This window comes from Lynx canadensis, chromosome C1, assembly GCF_007474595.2.
Source record: "Lynx canadensis isolate LIC74 chromosome C1, mLynCan4.pri.v2, whole genome shotgun sequence".
NCBI lineage: Eukaryota > Metazoa > Chordata > Mammalia > Carnivora > Felidae > Lynx > Lynx canadensis.
In genome coordinates, this window is record NC_044310.1 from 177710204 (window position 1) to 177736382 (window position 26179).

The 26179-nt window shown below is 41.9% G+C and overlaps 1 protein-coding gene across 4 annotated transcripts in view; it reads left to right on the forward strand.

Moving 5' to 3' along the window:
• Window positions 1-26179, forward strand: part of MYO1B (myosin IB) — a 190823-nt gene that overhangs the window by 19464 nt on the left and 145180 nt on the right. For all 4 annotated transcript variants that reach the window (XM_030326153.1, XM_030326152.1, XM_030326154.1 and 1 more), the window contains exon 2: window positions 15642-15785. In XM_030326153.1, the coding sequence (XP_030182013.1) occupies window positions 15651-15785 (135 nt within the window). In that variant the 5' untranslated portion in view covers window positions 15642-15650. The remainder of the gene's footprint in view (window positions 1-15641; window positions 15786-26179) is intronic.

Here is a 26179-nt window from a genome sequence, read left to right on the forward strand (position 1 = left end):
GTTTTAATTCCTAAACGAGGGGATCTTATAATTATGTCATTTAAAAAGAACTCTATAGTTTTCCTTTAATCTATCTGTCTGCCTGCCTATTGAGAGTCATGATTAAGTGTGGATTGTGAATTTTAAGTTTTTGTGCCTTTTGATTTGATGACTTACAATATAATAATGTGTTATTTTGAAAACCTTTTATTTTGATAAATTACTTGTAGAAGGAAATCAACTTTTCTTAATCAGGCATATACAGTGCAGTTCACTATTGAATATTTTATTTCTTACTAAAATTTCTTTTGCAAAAATTTATTGAAAAATTATTTTGTACATGGCCAAGCTGATTAACTTTAAAAACTGTATTTTGTGTAGCTTTACAGGTTAAGTGTGCCCTTCTGTTCAAGGGGAAAAAAAGTATGTGTATGGCAGCAAGGGGGGAGATTTGCATGTTTGTGTCTGTATATAAATATTTGAAATAATTGCTATATTGTACAGAACTTTTGGAAATTAGAACTATTCAAACTTTGTTAAAATTTATAAATTTAAATTTAGTAAACAAATTTTAGTAAAAAACATTTTAATTTGTGACTTAAAAAGAGTTATGAGTTATGGCATGCCTTATAGGTTGATTTGTTGTATGTTTGTTTTTCATAAATACTTTAGAATGCACTTGAGGCAATCTAACATATATGTTATGATACATTTGATTTGAAATTTAGTAATGCTTCCAACATGAGAAAAATTAGAAAAACACTGGCCCGGAAAATACTTCCAAATTCTGATTGTTGATTTTAATCTAAACTTAGGTGAAGTAACCCACTGCAATTTAGCTATTTTCTTTAAAAATTCTTTTTTAATGACAAAGTAGTTTTGCCTTCTGAATTTACATCATCAGTGTCTTTTTTGGAAGCATCTTAGCTATTTTTGTTTGATCAATTCTCAACTAATAAACACTCATGAAATCCTAATGTAAATGTATAAACATCTCTTCCTTTGATGACATAGTTTATTTATTAGACTCTGTTTTAGCGGGTAACTGCTTGAGGAAGTTTCTGAGTTTTTATTATTCTAAAAACTTTTTTTCTGTTTTTTTTTTAATCTTTTATTCTTTTTTAATTTTAGAGAGAGAAAGAGCAGCAGCAAGGGAGGGGTAGAGGGAGAGAAAGAGAGAGAATCTTAAGCAGGCTCCGTGCTCAGCATGGAGCCCCATGTGGGGCTTGATCCCACGACCCTGGGATCTTGACCTGAGCCAAAATCAAGAGTCAGACGCTTAACCGACTGAGCCACTCAGGCGCCCCTACAAATTTTTTCTTAAGCACAAGTACAAAGATATTACCAAAGACATACTATTGAGTAATGCATATTTTTTTCTCTCTTTTTTACTAGTATATAGGTTCCTTAGTTTGTAATCTTTAGACCTCTTTTTGCTTTCATGACTGGATTAACTTTTTAAAATAGTCCGTGCCATTCTGTAGCTTGCCATATAGGTGTAAACAGAGAATGCATCCACACCTGCCTTGATGCCTGCAGTTATGAAGATCCTGTTGACTCCATCCGTTTCTTTCTGTGCTATGTATGATTAGACCCTTAATACATTTTTTTTGTTTTTTTTTTTTTTTTTTGCTGATGAGGTCAGAATAAAGAGCTAATTTCCTTAACCTCTGAGTAAATGTCATTGAGAAAGATTCTTGTGGACTGGCATTCTTGGTTTTCAACATTCTTTATAACCAGACACAGGATGCATGTTCACCCCAAAATTAAGAAACTCAGTCTTTCCAGATTTGAGCATTTTTTGCTGACTCAGTAATGACGGACTAGGACCGGACTGGGAGATGATGTGTTCCCCCTTTGTGGGTAAACTGAGGCTCAGCGTTGGCAGTGTGCCCAAGGTCTCGCTCTCAGCTAGCTGCAGAGCTGAGTCTGCGACTTGGATATTGTGGGTGTTTTTTTCCTGGAGCGGCTTTGGTAGTCACGTTAACCTCTGTGGTCTGTTGCAGAATGCAACAGCTGCTGTTTCCCTGCGAGATAACTTGCTTCCTTCCCCCAAAGAACAAGTGCACTAAATTCAATACGTTTCCCTCCATTGTCACTTAAAAGAGCCTGAATGATAGGAAGGTACCTTTTAAAATAAGGTAGGTCTGCTCTGACATACCCTGGGCTGTTTTATTGTGAGTGGCCTTGTTCAGCCAGATGTCTTCAAAATCTGATCCACGTACGGGATCCGACAGGGACGGGAAACCCTGTGTGAGTGCCTACCAGGTGCAACACACTGTACTTCTAATTGTAAGGGAGTACCTTGATGGGATGATGTGATCAGGTATCAAGAGAAGAGAAAGAAAGAATCTACAAGCATCATAAGCACCTGAAGGGGGCAAGGGACAGGATGACTTGGTCGGGATATGAGCCTGTGGGATGAGATCTGGACCCTCAGATTAACAAGCCAATTAATTCATTTGGAAGGAAAGTTGGTTTTCCCCTGGGGGCTGTATTCAGTTTAATAACCACTGGTCGCACTTGGTGTCTGTGCACTGGCCAGGAACGAATCAGAGCTGTCTGGTGTGCCAATTAAATTTGAGCCGTTTTACATTTACCTAGGGGTCCTAGGGTCTCAGGTTTGCCAATCTAAACATAGTCAGCTTCTTGGAATTTTTTTTTTTTTTTTTTATCTACCTTGAGGGAACACATCGAGAAGTCTGTGGCTTATAATTAGCACATCCCATGTGCAGCTGAGTTTGTGTTTCTGGCCATAACAGAGGTTTATGGGTCTTGGCTACCTTGTTCCATAGGAACTCATAGGACTTTTCAGACGTTAGCTCATTAATTCTCCTAATACCCGGTGGGAGTAAGAGAGTGTGACCATCACTTCCCCCTAAAGCCACACGGTTTACTGTCCATTCTAGATCTTCTAGGGTTTTGGCTGGTGAGGGGTGCCAGGGTGGGTGCTGGCTGGAGAGGGAGGGTTTGGGAAGGGCTTTCAGACCCAGTTTTGGTGGGGTGGTGGATGGCATTCTCCGATGTTCCTTGCCCTGTGGCAGTTGTCCCTGCCATGACTGTGTAGAGTTTCCTCTGGGAAATGATGGTGGGACAGTGATGTTGGCTGCATTTCCTCCTCAGGGCACCGAACCCCATGGAATGCCTAGTGCAAATGAGGCAGCTCTCTAGGTTTTTTTTTTTTTTTTTTTTCCCCACCTTGGACACACCTGCCAGAAGGCAGCACAAGAAGAGTACGTGAGCTCCTCAGGGCCAGAGGAAGTGGGCATTGGGAAGGGAGGGGTCTAGCATCCAATGAGACCCTGCCCTCTTCGGGGCTTTGCTTCCTCAGCAGCCTGCGTAATCACTCTGTGGAATGGATGTTGTCATCCCTGAGGTTTTAGATCAGAAGTTCAAATTCCAGAGATGAATTCCCTTGGATTTGAGCCCGGGTCTGTGATCCAAAGCCTGTGTTGTTCCGTGTTGGGGCACATCAAAAGGGAATTCTCAGTCATGGCAAACTCTTGCCCCAAAACTTCTGTAGAAAATGACGCTTCCCAGTGTGGAGGTGAAGCTTCTCTGTAAAAAACTGGGTGTGTTGTGAAGAGTTTGCTGATTCGGGAATCAGATTGATGAGTGTATGTAATATAAGATGGGTGAAAGACCACTCAGACCAGTCAGAAAAGCTTCTTCCTCGCCTTGCCTCTTCCAGAAACCAGCTGTGCAACACCTTCTGGGTCCATTTCTCTCTCTCTTCAATGAAGGGTTTGCCTGAGATCTAAAGACGTTTTGCTCAGACATCAGAAGAGATAGTTGGTAGCTTGTAATCCAAAACCTTCAATGTTGTCATAGCAGCCACTGTTATTTTTGACTCAAAAATCCTTCTAATTAGTCTAAGTAATATACTCACCGTTTTCACAGTTGGAAAAAAACCTTTCTTTTAACCTGTCACGTTACGAATTGTAAAGTTCTGTGCTGTCGTTCAAATCCTTAATAAGCAGCCTGTTCCTGGGATGGAGGGTAGCTGAGCTCCTGGTTGAAGGTGTTTGTTTGTAGGCCAGCCTTTTTATACCCAGACTGAAACAAACCTTAACATTAAGGCTGGGTGGTTCCTGGCCCCCATCTGCCTGTGGGGAGATACCCCATGGAGTGTTAACTCCTAGACCACCAGAATGTTGACTTAATTGCCCCTCCATTAGACAGAGCTTTTTAGGATTGGAGTCTGGCTTCCTGGCTTATAGGCTTCCGAATGCTTTTAGCTATTTGTTTTAAGTCCCTGTCCAAATCTATTCTACCTTATCATTGATAATTTAATGTTCTTTGTATTATCCAGTGTTTGAACACATGAGAACAACTTACTATATAGAAGTTGCCCAGTAGCTGGGCCTATTTCTTCCCTAATTCAAGACTCTAACAAAAGCCAACCTGTAAGAATCCATTAAATATTAGTAACAAAAAGCTATAGAGAAGGGAGGACCTTCAATATGTAGTGGCTTTAATGATGGAATAAAGAATTGGGAAGTCATATAATGGTATTTTGTGAAGTAAATGCCCTGAATTGACATACCTTATGTCAGTTTCCCTAAGGAAGTATGTTGATGGGAGTGAGAATCAGTCACCGAGCCCTTTCACAGATGCATGCCAGTGCCCACTTTCTCATGTGCTCTGGGGAGCCCTCCAGAGCACCCTGTGTGGTTCTGTGTGGCCCCCCAACTCTCTTCTCCCTTGAAAACCATGCTGCTGGGGTCAACTGTCCTACCGCTTTGCCTGCCCTTTCGGCTGGTAAATACTGCGAAACCGTCTTGCCCTTTGGTTTCTGTCCCAAGTCTTTCCATTCTTGGGGGTTCTCTGATTATCCTGTGCCTGTTGTGGCCTGTATGGGAGGGGTAGAGGTGATGGATACAGTCTTGGAAGGAAAATGGCTTGTGTCTCTGTTACATGCGTTCATTCATTTGCTCTCCACCCTGGAGCTGTGGGCGTCAGCCGCTGGGCCCGGCAGTGGGGCGTCAGCACCTGGAGAACTCAAGCCTTCTCCAGGGAGGATGGGATCAGCGGCTGCACCGTTGTGCAGGAGGTCTACTGGCTTGCTTGGAACTTGCTGCCTGTGAGGAGTGGCTACTCACTCTAGCCCAGGTCAGGGGGTTTATGAAGCTTAGCTGAACCTCTTGAGAGCCTTCTACTAGAACTACTACTAGAAGTAGCTACTACAGGAGCTAAAGCATTGCACGAGGTTCCATGCTGCTTCTCTCTGCAATGAAGCGCTCATTCCTCTCCTCAGATGAGCTTCCTCTGCAGGAGTCCGGCAGATGCTCCCCTGAATGACACATCCCATCCCCTGGATCTATGCTGCTTGCCTCATAGCCTCCTGACTGTAGTCTCTGTCCTACGTGCCGATCCTTGGAAGCCGGCATTGTTCGGGCTGCCGTCTACCCCCAGCCCCATCAGCAATGGCCTGGGCCAAGGAACTGTTGAAGGCCTTGGCATCTTTGCGTGTTGTGCGTGTTGCCATGGGTGGTGGGCTCAACAGGGAGAGAAGAGCCTGAGGAGGAGGGCTGGGGTCAGGTTGTGAAGTCTCGATCCCTGAGGAGGAATTTTTATGTGGGTGGTGAAAGAGATACAGCATAAAACTTGCCACGTTAACCTTTTTAAGTGTACAGTTAGTTCAGTGGCATTAAGTGCACTCACGTTGTTTTGCAACCCTCACCGCCATCCGTCTCCAGAACTTTTTCTGAAACGCTGTGCTCATGAGACAACTTCCCATCCTGGCCGGTAACCGAAATTCCACTTTGTTTCTAGGAATTTGACTACTCTAGTTCTTCACGTGAGTGGAATCATGCAGTGTTTGCCCTTTTGTGACTGGCTTATTTCGCTTAACATAACGTCCTCAGGTTTGCTCCATTTTGTGGCATGTGTCAGAATTTCCTCAGGTTTTAAGACGGAATACTCTTCCATTGTAGGCACATACCACATTTTGTTTATCCATTCATCCGTTGGTGGGCCCTTGGGTTGCTTCCACCTTTTGACCATTGTGAATAGTATTGCTTCGAACGTGGGTGTGCACGTTTCTTTTTTGAGTCCCTGTTTTTATACCCCAAAGAGGAATTGCTGGGTCATATCGAGGTGATTCTGTGTTTCTTTCTTTCTTTCTTTCTTTCTTTCTTTCTTTCTTTCTTTCTTTCTTTCTTCCTTCCTTCCTTCCTTCCTTCCTTCCTTTCTTTCTTTCTTTCTTTCTTTCTTTCTTTCTTTCTTTCTTTCTTGAGGGTCTGCTAAGGAATTTGAATACTGGCTTAAAGGGACTGGAGAGTTATTGAAGGCTTTAAAGCACGGCTTACCTGATCAGGCTGTTTTCAAAAGGCAACTTGGGAAATGTGACCCATGCGTGGGGGAAGCAGAGGGATGGCAGAGGCTGTGGCAGCAAAACAAGGCAGAGAGAGAGAGACCAGTGAGAAGGCTGTTGTCTTCCAGGTGAGAAAGGATGAAGGCTGAGCTAGGGCAGTCACAGTGAGGAAGAACGCGGAAGGGATGAGAAGGGAGGGGGAGAGACAGGTTGGCTGGGGGGGGGGGTGCGGGGGAGAAGTAAGAGACAGGGAGTGGCCAAGGATGAGAAACTGGGTCTGTTGAGACTTTACGGGATTTGGGGGTGGGAATAGGAAGGTTCTGTTTTTGTTTGGGGGGTATTTTGGTATGGGATGGTAGGAGATAGAAGTTGTGGACATGTGTTGAGATGTTAGACTCAGCCAAATGAGCTAGATGGTTGGTGGGCTGGCTATTGACAATATGGGTTGCTAATTTGCAGGGAGGGGAAAAGGTGAAGAATAAAGGGGCAGATGGCCAGGCAATGTGGCTGAATTGGAAAGCGGTGGGGTCGTTATTGGCGGAGCTTAAGAGTTTCACAGCTCCTATAGATCTGCTTCACATTCCTACCTCGAGGCAAAAATATATCAAAATTTATAAATTTATCAAAATTTATGTCAAAATGTGTAAAACCAGAAATGATGGCCAATTCATTGGTTGTAAAAATCGGGTTTCATAAGGGTTCTAATGAATTCAAAAGGATTCAGACTAAAATGTGAGAGTGTTGACTTTGGCTTGTGTTTTGCTCATCTGTATTTTCTGATTTTTTTTCCTATAGTGAATATGTTTTGTGTTTAATCATTAAAAAGGTTATCTGCAATTTCAAAAGTGGTTTATTTTCTTTTCTTGCCTCATACTGGACCGTGAGCTTCTGGAGGGGATACCGCGGGGAGGAGGAAGTGCCAGATTATTCTCAGTGTGCCCTTCGCACTGAACACAGTGCCGGAGACCAAAGGGGCTCAATCCTGTAAGTGGTGGTTGAGCTCAATTGCGTGGAAATTTAATCTAACTGCTCTCAGAGAGGAGATTCGTGCTGTTTTAAAAGATCTAGGAAGGAAATTCCAGTTTTTCTCAGTCACTTAGCTCATCGTATTAGGTACTGAACCATGTCCTATAGACTTGGCCCCTCTTTTGCCTTTGTTTTGCCATCAGGATTTGTTGAGATTTATTTTGTTCATGAAATCTTGCCACACTGGCCCAGTTTTGTTGCTTAAATGTATTTCTCATGTTATTCTTAAAAGCTTTAGTAATCTCTTTGGGAGTGAAGTGGCTCAATTCTGTTTCCTGTCCTTTGTTGATGATATTATGTTTTCAGAGGAATGGATCAAAGTGGCTTGAAGCAAGTCATTTTTTGCCTTCTGGTCAGACCAACCATGGCAGCTGTGAGAGACCGTGCATTACTAAACGATGCAGTTGTCAATCGTAAATTTGCATACTTGTTTTCCCTTTGTATTTGTCTGAATGCCTACCATGTGCAAAGGCAGTGCACTATGCCTTTGAGGAAATAAAGATGAATAAGCTGTGACTCCTGACATCAAAGAGCTGATTCTCCAGCAGAAGGGCTATCATGTGTACTTGACCACCCTGCAGGGAGGTCAAGAGTGGAACCAGAGTCAGATGGGAACAATTGTGTTCTTATGCTAAGAAGACTCCCCGAAGGTGTTCCCTTCTGACGTATACTGCTAATGACATTATAATAGATGTGTTTCAAATGTCCTCATTTACAGTTGCCAGTGCAATAGATGTCTGCTTTCATTAAGTTTTCCAGCAAGTGGTTTTTATGGCTTGGTATGAAAAGTTCCCTCAAATTTAGGGGCACCTGGATGGCTCATTCGGTTAAGCATCCCACTCTTGATTTTGGCTCAGAACATGCTCTCAGGAGCCCTGTGTCAGGCTCCACATTGAGCATGGAACCTACTTGGGATTCATTCTCTCTCTGTGTCTCTGTCTCCTCTCCCTTTGCCCCGCCCCCATGCACACATATTTTCTTTCTCTCTCAAAATAAATAAACATAAAAAATAAAAATTCCCCTCATATTTAAAATTATGCTAATGACTCGATCTTAATCTTTGTTAATTATGGCAACCTCAGCTCAGTTTTGTGAATGTCCTTTCAAATTTTACGATAAAACCAGTTCAACTTAAAAATATATGTTTGTTCTCATCTGTGTTAACTCTGAGAACTCTGGATAACATGGGAGACCACCAGATGTTGTATTTTAGTTTATCCTTCATCTTTTCTTAGTTGTTGTTAAATTTTTAGCAAATTAATTAATTATTAATTTGGAATAACTTTTCGCTGTTGCTGTTTTGCTATTGAATGGAATGACCATGCATTTCACAGGGGAAGTGCCCCCTGGTCTGGCTGTCTCTGTGGGGCTTTTGGCTTGGAGAATGCTGGTCTTGACTCCCAAGCACAGATGACATTAACGTGGTAGGTGCCTTGTAATTTAAGGGTGGTGACAAGGGTAGATTCCTTATATTTAAATATTAGGCTACAAGTGGCCATTTTAAGATGCTATAGGATGTTTATGCTGTATTCTTTTGGATTTTGAGGAATTTTTGAAATGCTTTCAGTGTTTTAAATGGAATTTTTACACTCAGAAAGATGCCAGTAAATGAATTGGTATACATCGAAATATAGGTAGTAATTTTGGAAGTTTATGAGATTATAGTAGGTTGGGAAAATAATGGTTGCAATCATGTATTCTGCTCTTCTTGGATGAATAAACAGGTGGAAAGCTGGGGCACCCATGGAATCATCTGGCATCAGTAGATGGGCTGGTGCCTGGGCTAAATCAACACTTTTAGATAAAGAGACCCTGCCTCCAAGCTCCTCTGTGGTTCCTCCAAAGGCTACCCCAGTGATTGTATTTTGTAGATTGCTTTCACCAATGTAGGGAGAAAAAGGTTAGGTTTTACATAATAATGAAGCTGTAACAGTGGTATCATACTGTATTTGGGTACTGTACTGTACGTAGTGTTCCTGTCAGTTAGGGATCTTGGTTGCTTGCAATGCAGGAAGGATGTAGACACTCACAGAATTGCAGAGAGGTTGGAAGCCCAGGAAGGATACAGGCTTGGAAGATAGGCAGGAACCAAAGAAAGGCTAGAGGGCTGGGCAACAATATCCATAGCAGAAGCCATGCTGCAGGAACCTTCTGGTCTTCATGCTGCTACTGTTGCTGCTGAGTGAGGAGTATTACCTCCAGCTGTCACCCCCAGCTTTCATCATCACCTAGGACTCAAAGTCCCAGGAGGATGAGATCGACCTGTGCATAAGCCATGTTCCTTGGGGCGGAGAGCAGATCTATCTCCTTTGAATTCTGAGGTGGTGATTGGGCCCTGCTTCTCACTAGGTTACTTGTCAGCACAAGGTAACTGGGGACTTCCTGCAAGGGAGATTAGGAGCAAATAGGAATAGGACTGTGTACTGGATAGTGACCCTTTAAAAAGAAAGACAAAAGTCTACCATGGCTCTCCCCTTTAGCTGCCCAACAATCACATACACCTTTCTTACCATGCTTATGCAAGTAACATGCCCCGGCCAACATGATGCGACTCTTCCCTGTATGGCCGAAAGCTTAGCCACTTCCTCTTCAGAGGTGCTCCTCTTCAAGATCTTCTTTGTCCGTGGCCTTCCATGGCCACATTTAAGATGAGCATTGAGGAAGATTGCTTTGGCAGGGACTGCAGTGCTCTAGCGTTTTGTTGTTGTTCCTGAGTTGGAGGTCTTGGGGTTGATTGTTTTAAGGATCAAGTAATTGTTAAGCCCTGTCCGCCAGACTTCTTTGGCAGCATCGATCCCTTGAACATGTTTTAGCAGGGACGCCTGGGTGGCTCGGTCAGTTGAGTACCCGACTCTTGATTTTGATTCTGGTCGTGATCCCAAGGTTGTGGGTTTGAGCCCTGTGTTGGGCTCCACACTGAATGTGGAGCCTGCTTGGCATTCTCTCTGTCTCCCTCTGCCCTTCTCCCCCACTTGTGCTCGCTCGCTCTCTCTCTCTCTCTCTCTCTCAGACTTGAAAAAAAGAGTGTTTTGGTTGTTAAGATTTATTGCCTTCCATGGAATAGTAACCAGAATCAGAGATCTGCCAACTGCCAGTGTTTTGAACCTAGGACGTGGTCTGAGAACTTGTCTCCTGGCAGTGGGACCTAGCCGTGGATGCTGTGCAGAGTGTCTTAGCTCTTGGTTAATAGAAACCACCTGGGAACAGTTAAGAAGCATAAGAAGCAATAGAACAGGTGATGCCTCTCCTGTGCTACATCTTCAAGGTGGGAGTACTATCCCTTCCTCAGGCCATAGAGGCAAAACAGTGGGCAGGTCACATCCCCTCATCATCTCCCACCTCCAGCCAAAGTGACTCCTTTAGCAGCACCATATATTCTCCGCTCTGGCTTTCCAACAGGCCACTTTCACAGCAAGCTTGTCTTTTTCTTGAAGATCCTTGAGAAGTAGCCAACACATACTCCAGCATCTGAATTTTCCTTGAATTCGCTAAAGTTGGAGGCACAAGGTCCAAGTCATAAGGTGTGATAAGCCATGGTTTAATCAGTTGTTTGCTATCACATATCAAAGACGATCATCTTTCCGGTCCAAGATGGTAGTTCCTCACGCGCCCCCCCCCCCCCACCTCGTAGTCTTGGCTCAGCCAGTCCATGCTCTTTGGCGTGTTACTTAGAACACTCCACTTCCTTGTACCAGCTTCTTCTATTAGGTAAGATGCTTACTGTTGCAAATAATAGAAAAATCCAACTCAAACAGCTTAAACAATAAGGAGAATTAATTGGCCTCCGTGTGTGTAAACTTAAGAGCTGTGGAGCAGGTTTCTATTGTAATTTGATCCAGAGGTCTGTGATGTTATCAGGGCTCCTGCATTAATTCTCAGCTATTTATTTAGTTATTTTTGCCTTGCTTTCCTCCATGTGATGCCATTCTCCTCGGACTACACACACTCCCAATGTGAAAGCAGGCGTGACATGGCCATGGCAGTTTCAAGTATCACATCTGTAAATTGTGCCATCCAGAGGTAGATAGAACCCTTGTCCTGATATACCAAGCCAAAGCTTGAGGCTCAGTTAAATGATGAGCCCCGAATCAATGACAGTAGCTGGGAGATGGGGATGTGTTGGTTGTCTTAGTCTAGATCATGTGCTACATTCCTGGCACAAGGGATTAAATTGGCTTCCTTAGAACAACATGGGTTTCTGTGGGGGGTCTTGGGAAGGGTGGGAGTGGGTATGTATGTGTCAAATAAGAAGTATCCTCGGTGCTCTGTATATGTGCCCATTGAATTCTCTCATGTGACTTCTGATAGTTTATTGAAATCTTGAGTTTTAGCAGGTGATTCTGAAGCAAACCAAGGCTGGATATAGTAGTCACAGTAAGGGGACTCAGTCCATGTGTAGCAAGCTAGGGAAGTGCCTCTATGCCATTTCCCCCGTGTCCATTTTTACCATGAGAATGAGGGAGGGGGTGTCACTGTTTCTTCCCCCAAAGTACTTAGATGCTAAAAAAGACAAAACAAAACAAAACAGAACAAACCGGGAATGGAACAAAACTGTGCTTGAATAACTAAATGAATGTTGGTATCTCCTTATCAGCTGGTTTATTGTTGTAGTTTGGTTTGCAAAGGTTGTGTTTTCAGAATTTTTTTTGTCTGCGACTCAGCATTTGATTTGTCTTCTCCCCCACTTTGGATTATGAAGTTGAGATAGAAATGTAAAAATCAGAACCCCTACAAACGTGCTTGAAACTTGTATTTGAAAAGATGGTAAAGCAGGCTTAATTACAGAGAAAGATTACTTAATTATTGTTACCTGCAGCGAAGTCCTTGTCTTTCTGCCTCTGTTTCCATAAATAGACTTTATATACAGCCTGGAGCAAAGAGTTCCCATTCAGCCTCTTTGCTTAATTTAAATTGCTGGTTTGAGGTGGTTATTTTTGAAACCATTCTCAGGTTGACTTCCCCCTTAATCCCTAAACCTTCTTCCCTCATCTGCCAAATTATATGTAATGCATCGCAGCTAGAGTGCTTTTGGCATTTCATGAGTCTGAGAACTGGAGATTTGATTTAAATGTTAATTTATTGCGACAAAGGTTGAGCACTCATGTTCCTGTTCCTGTGCAAGTCTTTCTATGGGCTTGGCATGAGACCAGCTGCTCTCCCTGGCTTCTGCTACATCTCCAGAGACTGGCAGGTGCCCCTCCCCCGCCTCCCACCCATATTGTTTTAAAACAGAATCTGGCCTAGTTCTAAGCACATGAAACCATTCTATTGTTGGGCTTTAGTGATACCTAGGGCCATTTATTCTAGCTGTAGTTGGCATGAAATTAAAAAAAATATACATATATGTAAACAAAAAAGTTTGATTTTTCTTCTTTTGATTATTAAATACTTCCTTGGTGGGTTGTTTTTGTTTATGAGAGACCTTTCCTCTCTGCTTCTTTTAGTCTCTATATCTTTGGCTTTTCAGTGCACACATAAAAGATTTTTTTTTTTCTTAAAAGGGTCAGAAATAAAGGATGTGTTTGTGGATTCATATAAAGCATCGGTAATTAATAATAAAGAATTGTATAGTTCTCACCCCTTCCCAGTTCTCTTGAAAATAGCCCAACTAGAATCCAAACTGGTGCAGCCACTCTGGAAAACAGTGTGGAGGTTCCTCAGAAAATTAAAAATAGACCTACCCTATGACCCAGCAATAGCACTGCTAGGAATTTACCCAAGGGATACAGGAGTACTGATGCATAGGGGCACTTGTACCCCAATGTTTATAGCAGCACTCTCAACAATAGCCAAATGATGGAAAGAGCCTAAATGTCCATCAACTGATGAATGGATAAAGAAATTGTGGTTTATATACACAATGGAGTACTACATGGCAATGAGAAAGAACGAAATATGGCCCTTTGTAGCAACGTGGATGGAACTGGAAAGTGTGATGCTAAGTGAAATAAGCCATACAGAGAAAGACAGATACCATATGGTTTCACTCTTATGTGGATCCTGAGAAACTTAACAGAAACCCATGGGGGAGGGGAAGGAAAAAAAAAAAGAGGTTAGAGTGGGAGAGAGCCAAAGCATAAGAGACTCTTAAAAACTGAGAACAAACTGAGGGTTGATGGGGGGTGGGAGGGAGGGGAGGGTGGGTGATGGGTATTGAGGAGGGCACCTTTTGGGATGAGCACTGGGTGTTGTATGGAAACCAATTTGACAATAAATTTCATATATTGAAAAAGAAATAAAAAAGAAAAAAGAAAAAAAAAAGAAAATAGCCCAACTAAATATAGTTTCTGTTGCCTCTAGGAGATCTGCTAGATGTTCTAGACTAGAGTGGGAAGACATTTGTTTAAATTGTTATCTCAAGGAAGCAGACCAACCTTTGTATAAGATGTAATGTGCCTGAGTGACACCTTAATGAGAAGAATTAAATGTACTTCCCCTCAGTGTTAGGGACATGAAAATATATGAATATTTGTTAGTATCTTGAGGTATTGTTTAGGATTCATATACTGAAGGTATACAAAATTGGCTTCTGCGTTGGAAGCATTTAGAGGGAATGTCTCAGATGAATGCACTTGTATATCCTGGTAATATTAGAAAGAGTAACACAAAACACATGTACTCTACTTTCCCGTGTTCATATATTTGAAAGAATTTTAGTACTTTTGACAGCGATCAGATCTGAAGGCATGGGGATTTACCATTCTACTTTTGGGTGCATTCATTCATATTAGTGGTGAGGGTAGAATGCTACCTTTGTATTGTGCCTCTGTTTCTACTTGGTAGGATTTCTTATTGAGCTAGAGAGAAACTGTAATGTTTCTGGTCTGTTCATTGCATATTCATTTGATTTTGCTTTCGTAGTGGTGTGTCTGTTGGGATGAGAATTAAGAACATTGAGGTCACTCTTGGCAAGTTATGTAAGCAACCTTTGATTTACAACACGGTTGTGTTCCTTTCTTTATGATGCACTGTTGATGCCTGGAATGAAATTTCCCCCCATAGGTGCAGTGTTATAAGTGGTGATTGAGTTCTTTAACATGAAATGTAATACTCTCTTAAGTAATCATAAGCAAAAGTTCTTACCTCTCTGTACTTCCTTATCTTAAAATGGGGATAATGATAACAGTATCTACCTCATAGAGTTTTTGTGAGGATTAAATGAATTAATGCATGTTAAGTTCTTGATATAGTGTCTGATAGGTAGCTCAATGGTGGTATCATTTTAAAAACATTATTTCCTACTCTTGAAATCACTGTTGCACTATATGATAACTAACTTGGATGTAAATTTAAAAAATAAATTAAAACAAAAACAAGAACAAAAAAACATTATTTCCTGGTACCTGGGTGACTCAGTTGGTTGAGCATCCAACTCTTGGTTTCAGCTCATGATCTCATGGTTCATGGAAAAGAGCCCTGCATCAGGCTCTGTGCTGTCGGCAGGGAGCCTGCTTGGGATTCTCTCTCTCCCTCTCTCCCTCTCTGTCCCTTTCTCTCCCTTTCTCTCCACACCTCCCCAACTTGCTCTCTCTCTCAAAATAAATAAATTAAAAAAAAACATTTCCTGGGAAAATGCATTCTGAATTTCATCATGGAGTACTGAGGAATGCCATCTTGGGGGAAGCAGGTTCATATGGGTTCAAATTTGACATTGGTATGCAAGGGCTGGTGGAATGGTGTGGGTTGGGTTCTCTTTTAGAGTTTTGCAACCTCTGGCCAGGGAGAGAGGATGGTCTAAAGAGGTATAAACTTCTGCTTCTAAAAAGTCACATATTACAGCATAGGAAATATTACATATTTCCTCTGGCCAGGGAGAGAGGATGGTCTAAAGAGGTATAAACTTCTGCTTCTAAAAAGTCACATATTACAGCATAGGAAATAAAATCAATAATACTATAATAACTTTATAATAATACTGTAATAACACTGTGGTGAGCATTTTGTAATATATATACCTGTTGAATCACTGTGTTGTACACCTGAAACTAATATCACATTGTATGTCAGCTATACTTCAATTAAAATAAAAAAGAAAATGGAGATTCCAGTTTCTTAGTAGCTCCTTCTGTAGATGGAGTGAGCTTGGAATGGTGGACTGGTAGGGAGGTTCAAGCAACTGGGGCTTCTGGTGGCTTGGCAGGGATTGCGGCTAGCTCAGAGGCTTCTAATTGTAGGTTGTAGGGAGGGGACGTTACGGCATTTGAGAGGCAGACGAGGGCCATTTGAAACTACTGATGTTTCATTTCTCCAGTGGTGCTAAGAACCCATCTGAAATAATTTTGCCCATTTAAATTTTCCCTTTCCCCCCTCTTTCCTACAGCAAGAGACAATGGCCAAAATGGAGGTGAAAACGTCACTTCTGGACAATATGATTGGGGTTGGAGATATGGTTCTTTTAGAGCCTCTCAATGAGGAGACCTTCATCAACAACCTCAAGAAGCGCTTTGATCATAATGAAATATATGTGAGTATACACACCAAAGGTCATCTGTGGGGTTTGGACTTTGTATTTTGTGGCACAGAGCTGGCTTCTTTTCTCCAGACTCTTCTTTTTTCTGTTTGTTTATTAGAGTCCAGAGGTATGTGTTTAATCTCTCAGAAAGAGTTTTATGTTTGCTCATTTGGCACATGAGTAATTTCGATTAGAGTCAAGTGAGTGTGTTTTCCATGTGGTATTTATAGAGTGCCAACCCTGTGCACAGGATTGTACCGGGTGTTGGAGGCATCCTAAAGCAAGTAGAATGTTGAGTTCCTATCCTCTGAGGAACATATATTCAGGAGGAGTTTTAAAATCTATAGGTATCTTCTTGGGTGCCTTCATAAAATTAGCATTCTAACCTTTGAGAAGCTACCGATTAATATGCAAGCCAGTGAACTGTCAAAAAAGACATGAACCTTGTTGATATTTGTAGTTAATAGAGACAAGGACCGATTATCAGTTAAGAATATATGTTTGGGGGCGCCTGGGTGGCGCAGTCGGTTAAGCGTCCGACTTCAGCCAGGTCACGATCTCACGGTCCGTGGGTTTGAGCCCCGCGTCGGGCTCTGGGCTGATGGCTCAGAGCCTGGAGCCTGTTTCCGATTCTGTGTCTCCCTCTCTCTCTGCCCCTCCCCCGTTCATGCTCTGTCTCTCTCTGTCCCAAAAATAAATAAAAAACGTTGAAAAAAAAATTAAAAAAAAAAAAAGAATATATGTTTGGTTCCTGGAGATTTGGGAATAGTCCTGTCCTGCTACAGAGAAGCGTATCGTCATATAAAAAAATGAAAACATATGAAGATACACGATAAAAGGAGAAAGTTTATGTTGTAAGAATTCTTTATAAAGGATTTTACAATGTTACTTTACCTGTCTGTTCCTTAAATATATTTAAAACATGAGTAAGTGGTGCCTGGGTGGCTCAGTTGGCTAAGTGTTCGACTCTTGATTCTATCTTGGGTCCTGATCTCATGGTTCGTTGGTTCGAGCCCTGCGTTGGGCTTTGTGCCTGCTTGGGATTCTCTCTCTCTCCCCCTCTCTCTCTCTGCCCTTCCCTTGCTTTCACTCTTCCTCTCTCTCAAAAATAAATAAATAAAAATAGTAACAAAAAAATAAAACATGAGTAAAAAATACATTCATATACAGCTTTTCAGGAATTTGCATAAAGCACAAAAGTTTGTATCTCTTCAGGTACAGATGCGTTGTTAACTAATCCAAGAAAATGGGGGCACCGATTCCTTGTCCCAGCAGTTGAGAAAGAAACAGCATGCTTTGGATGGAAGTGGGTTTTTTTTTTTCAATTTTTAATGTTTATTTTTGAGAGAGAGACAGAGTGTGAGTGGGGGAGGGGTAGAGAGAGAGGGAAACACAGAATTTGAAGCAGGCTCCAGGTTCTGAGCTGTCAGCACAGAGCCCGATGTGGGGCTCGAACTCCTAAACTGTGAGATCATGACCTGAGCTGAAGTAGGACGCTCAACCGACTGAGCCACCCGGGTGCCCCGAGGTGGAAGTAATTTTGTTAGATTCTGCCTTGCTCCTGAGTTCTTTCCCCCTCTTTTTATATCATATCTGTGTTTGCAGATGAATTGGATTATTGGGTTGTGCTGCATATTTTCCTATCACTGTGGGAACAGTAGGAAGAAATATAAATAAATAAGTGGAGAGATCATATAAGTATGATCACTTATTACTTTTGTGGAATGAATATATGAAAAAAATTATCTGCAAAGCTATATAATTTTATGCCACATGTAGCTTTCCTTTCCAGTTAGCCAGTCATGTTTCAAGGATAACTTTGTATAATTAATTTCCTAAGGAAGTGGTGGTTATCTTCTGGGAACTGAACTTTCTTATCTTCCTTGATTGGCATTGCTGCAAGTAGGGAGGTTGACAGTCACTTGAGATGTGTGGATACTTCTTTTGGAATATTAATTTGACTGCTATGTATGAAGTTCAGAGATGCAGTTATGTAAAATGTTGATTCAAATGGAAAAGGTATAAAACAGCGCTGCAAAGGAGGGAGGGAAGAGGTGTCGTTTGGTTTGGCTGTGAGGCCCGGGGTGTCACCTTCCCTCAGAGCGTAGTGGCTCAGCTTTCAGGTGGGAAAACCTTAGGATTCTGCAGCTTTAACTGAAAGTATGGTCTGATATCGAATGAAAGACCGACTTTAAACATTGGTCTTTGAGATGGAGATAGGAGGAATCCATTCTATCGTTAAGTAACGTTGCTGATCATTTTTCTTTTTGGCTCTAAGAAACACAGTTCACTTTTCGAGGACTTGAAAATAGGAGGGAGACTGGAACATTGCATGCATTCAAATACCTGATTGTTTTTGTGCCCACTAAAATAAAGCAGTCCCCTTTTTAACAAAATGCCAAATGTTAACGTTCATGAGTCTTCAGCAGACGAGATGTCTGGGTTTCAGCCCTACATAATTTTATTTTCTAACCATTTGAGGAATGCCCTTTCTGGTATAACAAAAACAAAAGCAGAAAATTGCTTTCTGCTTCTAGATAGTCATATCAATTAATGTTTTCCATGGTACGTTAGGACTATCGTTTCCATGAGATGTGTGCCTTCATTTTTTGTAACTAAACATGCGTCATATTGGAGGGTTGGGCATTCTCTATTTTAAGCCACAAAAAAAAAGGGGGTGGAGGGGGGTTATAGAGCAATATGTAGAGTATGATCCTGGTTTTTTTTTAATGGGGGGATATGCACATAGGTCTGTATACTTGTTTGCACATAGAGAAAGGCAGGCTAACTTTGGGCATCACAGTGGAGTGAGCTGAGATACGGGGACAGGGAAGGGTTACTGTTTTAGACCTCTGTATTATAGAACTCATTAAGTCAAGCATGTATTGTTTTTGTAATTAAAAAAAATACTCTACGCTAAATTTGATGACCACACCTTTGGAACCCCAAATGTCAGGTATACCACCCTTGAGAAATCTGTTTCTGGCTCTTATTCTAATAATATTCCTCCTCTGCTTTTGTTCACGGATTGCTGCAGAATTGATTAGCCTGATGCCAAAGGTCGAGTTAATATGACATGTAGAATTTTACTATCTTGTACTTTGCTTGTTTTTAAATTCTTTCCCAGAAAATGAAGGTGCAGTGTTTTTTGTTTTGTTTTGTTTTTTAATCTGTTTTGTGGTCTCATAGTTTAAAACTATAAAAGTGGGTGGAGGTCTATGATGATCCATCATGTGAACAAATTGAGCAGTCATTTGTATGTTCAGAAGCCATGGTTGATAAAAGGAGCCAATGAGTAGAAAGGCCTTGGCTCAGACTTTTGAACTCTGGCTGTACCCACAGACTTAGTAGCCTCTTTTGTGAACCAGCTCAAGGTCAGAGGACCCTCTTTTTCCATTCTGCCCATCTATCCACTTGCCCTTACACCCCCAATATCTATTTCTTAAAATAGTCTCTGCCTTCACACAGCTCTCACAAGGGACTGGTTTGTCTCTAGATACGAGTTATCAACTCTCAAGAGCATTTATAATACTTAGTGATTTTCAGGATGCCCAGCCAGCTGACTCTGGAAGTAGAGTTCCTTGTGATCCTGTCATAATAAACCGGAATCTCTGGGTAGACCACTTGATTCACACACCTACTGCTTGGACCACTGATTGTGGCCTGCTGACCAGAATGAACTGAGTGGCTTAAGAAAATGATGTCCTCTCCTAAGATTGGGTAGGGCCAACTTTTTCCAAAGGAGGTGGGGTGTGTGTAAGTATGTGAATACCCAACCAAATATATTAACATGTTAAGAAGAGGAAAGGGGGAATGAATGCTCATGAGATCACTGCTGTAAACCCATCACATGTTGGGTTGGGAGTTTGTAATGAAGTAGCTTTGTGGGTGTTGATATGAAAAGGATATGCCCCGTGAGAAGGATTTGTCATTTGCGTTCCAGGCTTCAGGTATACCCAAAGGCATGCTTCTCAGACTTTCTATTGGAGAACTCCTAATGGCAAAGAAGAGTAAATAGTTGCCTCCAGGGACTCCGGGGCCATAGTTGAAGTCCATCCACTTCAGAGAAGTTTTGTCGAAATACTTGCTTCCAAACTAATTCAGTTGTATTCTATTCTGTAACGCATATGGGTTTGTTTTTATCTAATATGCTCCTTGCAACCCTTTGAGTAACAAGGTTTTTTTGGTGCTGATAAGTACATTTAGTTTGTTTTCTGTCTGAATTGTCAGATCGGGGATCATGTAGATACAGAGGTGTGAATTCGTCCATTTTAGGATTTTAAGTTAAACTAATTGTAATTGCGAGTAACTGCTTTGACAATCTAGTAAAAATTGTCTTAATTTTTAGAAGTTAGTACTACAATTGGGATCCCCGTAGAGATGGAATCAGATACTTTTCCAAAGGATACTTAACATGCACGCTCTAGGAACATCCATCATTTGCTTTGAGGTGGGTTCATGCACTGAAGCCTGGGTTGGTTCATCATCCAGTGTGTGGCCAGGCAGCGTCTCTAAATCTGGAATGGTTCCGGACGTTGATGTGAGCTTTGCAGTAAGAGCTGTTCAGTTGGACAAGTGGAGGATCGGGTGAGAAAAGAGAGAGGCGATGTTGGCCTGATGGGGTAACATGCAGGGTCAGAGACTCTGTTTGCTTTTATTCCTCCCTCTTGGCTGAGTGCAGTTCCGGCTGGGACAAGCTGCAGGATGTGATGTGCCTTTTGGTCTCCCAGTCTGTGTGGGGCCAGTGTTGGGAAATGTCGGTCGTGACATAACTGAGCATTGCTCTTCTGTATTCTTTCTGCTGCCTTGGGCAGACCTTCTTCCGGCCTCCCCACCCCCACCCCCCACCGGACGGAATGGTGGCAGGATTTCATGCGGACTTGTAACGTAGGAGACCCACCCAGACATGATTCTGTTTTTAGGGTGACTGGTCAGGACTGTGGTTCTGTTCAGGAACAGGAAGGCTGCAATTTAGGCAAGAACAAGGCCCAGGGCAAATTTGGAAGCTAAAGAACCGAGGTGTCTGTTCTCCGACAAGAAGTATTTTTGGTGCTGACAAGTCGATGTAGTGTGTTTTCTATCTGAATTGATAGTTTGGGGATCATCCAGATATAGAGGGCTGAATTAGTATAGTTTTAGGATCTTAAGTTAAACTAATTGTGGATGTAAAAATGACTGCTTTGCAAGTCTAGTAAGAATTGTCTTAATTTTTAGAAGTTGGTGCTAGAATTAGGATCCCCATACGGATGGAATCAGATGCTTTTATCAAAGATACACAACTATAAGTGCACAATCTGTTTGGTTTAAAAGAGTGCAAAGTAAATGGGGTTAACATTTATATACTTATTTGAAGTTCCAAAAACACTTCTCATTTACACACATGAAAATTCCTACCTACTGGCTGTAGATCTATTCCTGGGAATTTGGCATAATGATGTATTAGTTTTCTATTGCTGCATAACAGATTTCCCCCAAACTTTGCCACTTGTAATAACATACATTCCTTATCTCAGTGTTTCTGGGGCCAGGAGTTTGGGCGTGGCTTACCTGGGTTCTCTGCTCTGGGTTTTACCAGGCTGTCATTGAGGTTTTGGCCAGGACTATAGTCTGATGGGAGGCTTGGTCCTTTTCTAAGCTCATGGGATGTTGGTGGAGAGCTAGAGTTTAGACATCCATTTTAGTGTTATTCTTCCTTTACTCGGACATTCTCCAATCTTTTTTTCTCTTAAAATTTCCTTTAAAAATTCTTTTTTTGGTTGGGGGGGGCCGGGGGTATGTCTGGGTGGCTCAGTTGGTTAAGCATCCGACTTTGGCTCAGGTCATGATCTTGCAGTTTGTGGGTTCGAGACCTGCACAGGCCTCTGTGCTGACAGCTCAGAGCCTGGAGCCTGCTTTGGATTCTGTGTCTCCCTCCCTGTCTCTCTTCCTCTACCCCGCTCTTACTCTGTCTGTCTGTCTGTCTCTCTCTCAAATAAAAACATTAAAAATTTTTTTCTAATTCTATTTTTTTCATTATAGAATTAACAACTACTTTTAGAAAAAAAAAATCAGATGGTAAAGGGATGTATAACATAAAAATGTAATTTTCTCACCTCAGTGTCCCAGTCTCATTTCTAGAAGTAATAGTAGTTAAGAGAGTAGTAGGGAATTTTCCAGATTATGTTCTCAGCTTGATTAAAAATTAAAATTTTTTTGTTCTAGAATTGGAAGTAGGAAGAGGTTCTTTTTCGCTGAGATGAATGGCTCTTTACCCAGAGAACCCAGACCCAAAAATATTTGAGTGAAAAAAGAACCATTTTTACTGCCCCCTCCCCTCCCATCTAGACCAAGCAGGGAAAGGAGGAGGGATTCCCTGACCTGGTGAAAGGAAGTGCCTTGATTTGATCATGTATGAACGGTTCACCATGACTAGACTCTGCCTGCGTGGCTCATTGAAAAGGTAGATCTTTCAAGAGACATGAAGAGCGAATTGTGTGTGTTTTCAAGGGTATAGCTTTGGTGTTTGGAATGGAGACAGCGTTAGAAGGCTGGATAAAGCTGGTGAAAAATAGCAAATCACAAGGCTGAAGAGAAATGTTGTGTCTAAATTCTGAGCATAGTCTATCTCTTGGACAGTTTTATAATATTTTTCCAGAAAATCATTTTTGGTGATAACTTGCCAGTTTCAACCTGTGTAAGCTCTCTTAGCCTTTGGTGATTGGAAAATTTCTTCCTTCTTAGAACTTGCAAAATGGACACATCTTTATCTGTTATTTACCAAGCTTAAGAGAGTTGTTTCATCATACAGGCCCTATACAGTACTTGAAATGTTTGTGTGATATTTATAATATATAATTTAAATGTTCTGCTCAAGGCCATATTTGAAGTTTATTTGGAGGAAATTAAGGCCCAACCTCGGGCCTGCAGAAGTGTCGTCTTTTGATGGCAATATGGTGGGTACTTGAAGCAAAGACCTGAGCCCCGGTCCTGGCACGACCACTTATTTGTTCATTTAATTTTCACTGGAGTCCTAGGCATTGTAGGTTTTTTTTTTTTTATGTTTTTATTTATTTTTGAGACAGAAAGAGACAGAGCATGAGTAGGGGAGGGGCAGAGAGAGAGACACAGAATCCGAAGCAGGCTCCAGGCTCTGAGCTGGCAGCACAGGGCCCAACGCAGGGCTCAAACTCATGGACTGTGAGATCATGACCTGAGCTGAAGTCGAATGCTTAACTGACTGAGCCAGCCAGGCACCCCCGTAGGTTTTTAAATTATCTTCATTTTACCATGAGGAAGCCGAGGCTCAGAAAGACTAAGTAACTTGTCCAAGGTCACATAGCAAGTAGGTGATAAAGCTGGGATTCGCATCCAGGAAATCTGGCTCTAGAGTTCATCCTTTTAATAGTCCTGTTGACCGTATATGGTTGCTATGAGCATTTAGTGATACCATTAATATGCAGGTATTCGCATTCTATAATGTGCTATTCAAAATAATTATGATATGTATAGATTACATATATAAATATGTATATGTATATGAATGTATAGATTTGAAAGAAGGCAGTCTCACCAATCCAGATGAAGAATTCAAATGATAATCAACATTCCTGCCACATGTTGAGTTAGCATTTAACAATGCAGTAACATGAACTGGCGTGACATGGAACGAGTGTGTTCAGTTCTAAAGTCGCAGGTGCCCACTAGTCAAGGAAAATCGATAGCAACCGTTAGGATGATGTTTTTCCTTCTGGAGGGTGGGACAAGATCTTGAAAGGAAATTGATTTTCATCACATTCACTGGATGGCAGGAGATTGACAGCTGCACGTGGCCCGTCACTTTTATGAGCAGGAAGTAGAGGAGGAGGAGCAAATCACAGGGGACATGTGGCTGATTCACGTGACCAACTCAGCTCCCCCCGTGCATCTATTTCTGCTGTTAGATCTGTAGCACAGATATGTATTAATGGGAATCGTAATTTCTAAAGAGATGCTGTTTTGTTTCTCAAACTCTGTTTTGGAGGGTTGGAGGCTGAGATACGAGGTGGCATGTTGGAAAAGGCATATAGAGCGAAGGTTGAATCTCAGCCACTTGCAACCACCGTGAGCACTGTGAGTAATTGAGAGTCAGTTTTCTCATCCACACGTTAGGTATCATGATACTTATGTTGTTGAGATGTGATGGAGATTAGGGAGCATCTTAGCCTGGTGCTTGGCACATAGTAGGTGTGGAGTACCTGGTAGGTGCCATGACCGTCTGAAAAACTTGGAAACCAGAATGACTTTTCTTTAAGGGCTCAGACACTGCGATTTCCTTGTAATTACAGTCTTTCTGTTTCTCCCCTCCCCCGACTCTCTCTTTCCCTCCCTGTCTCCCACTCTCTTCCTCTCTCTTTTCCCTGCCCCCCCTCCCTCTTTGGTATTCATTGAACAGATTTCATTTTTGTTGTATTACTGTTTCAATTGTCCACAAATATTATTTTCAGATAGTAATAGACTTCTAACACAGGACTGCTCGGTACCTCAGTTAAGAGTTTTATTAGGTCTGGAGAATGGTACATTTTTGGAAAATACTTTTCTCATTGCAGAGTTTATCTCAACAAAGATATTATAGTATTGTGTTACTTTGCTCTAAAATAAAGGCTGCCCGAGGTGGTATTTTTAGCCAGTATTTCAGCGTGGCATAGAACTCATATATAGTTCTGTAATTCATAGTCTGAAATGACTGGCAGCCCAGGAAGAAAGGGTTGTAATATGATGGTAGTTAAGTCAAGCCTCGGACTGCTCTAACAGTGGCCATGGCTGACTAGGCTGCTTGCCTTCCTTGGCAGCCATGATTTGTATGACCCCTGGACTACGTGTGGGCTCCTGCTCTAAGACCGGTCGTTTGTGGGACAGCAGAGACAAGAAGATGAACAGCGCTTGATTCTTTCCTCAAACTGTGAATTGAGAAATCCTGGAAAAATAAAACTATCAATGAAAGCAGATGCTGGTGGTCATGAGGTTGTAGGGCCATGGTGGGCCATGCTACAAGCAGGCACTGTGAGTAACCCTCTTTGAAGTAGACCGGCTATAGAGTAGAAAGTGAGAAGACCAGTTAGGAACAGGCCCAGAGAAAAGCAGAAACATGAGCAGGGGATGAGCACACCGAGAGTGGAATTGGACGGGAAGTTACCACCAACTTGTGCTGCCTTAGCATGATGCCCTGCACTCATACTCACTCTTGGGTCACAGGCTGCTCAGGGGTTCCTGGGTGTGTTCCTTTGTTCAAGAGCTTAGTACTTGAGATACAGGAACCCAGGACTTGATGTAACATGACAGCATCACTGTGCTGAGCGGCTGAAACAGTCTGACCGAATCCCACTTCTCTGTTCTAATGTCACAGACTTTGGCGTAGAGCTTTGGCATAAAACCGTCTCTTCCACTCGTGGGGAGACCTTGGGCAATTTTTTTAAAAACCTTCGAATGCCTCAGTTTCTTCTGCAGTAAAAATTCTTCTGCAGGCTGTTATTCATGAGTTCTCTCTATATATTTTGCATACGTATCACAAATATGTTCTTAGACCGGGTATGTGTGACGTACACACTGAATGACATTGTGTTGGATATAAGACCCAGAGAGAAGGCTACATCGGTATTGACCTTGCATTTGTAATTTTTTCACTCAGGCAGTTTTGGACTGTGTCTAAAAAAAACCAAAGTGTTGGCTAGACCAAACTGTGTTTTTCAACAACCAAATAAGACAAAAGTCCTCTTTGGGGGAATCTGGGAAATCTTACGGATGTCTAATGAAAAACACTGTGGCACATAATGTCTTCATGTCTTGTGATCAGATTCCCAGGATCTGGGACTCAAGAAGAGGATAAATTCCTCCTCATGAAGTGAGTCACGTGTTGTCATTTCTGAAGATCCCATCAGCTTATCCTGTATCATCATTTTCTCAGGATCCTAGGCGTTTAACATTAGCTTCATTAAGACGTACCTCACGTGCTCATCTGATAACTCTTCAATGCTCTGTATACAAAGACCATTTTGTAAGACTTTGGCATCATAGGATACCTCCAATTTAGCTGAGTTACTAACGTATGTTATAGGCTTTCAAGTCCTGGCTCTCTACGATGGCCAGCAGATTCCAATAGAGTGAAACTGTGAGTTTCCGTAATCATAGCAGGTAATATTTATGGGACACTTGATGTATCTCAGGTGCTGTGTTTCATGCTTTAACACAGAATCTCATTTAATCCTCAGATGAGGGAGGAACAATATTCTCCTCCTTGTTCAGATGAGGAAACTTAACTTGGAGAAGTTAAGTAGATTACCCAGGAAACCAGAAAACTTTGCCAGATAACTTGGAACTATGGTTAAACAATATTTCAAAGGCATTTGAAGCAAATTAAATTCTGTATGACATAGAATCTGAGCAAAGAGCTC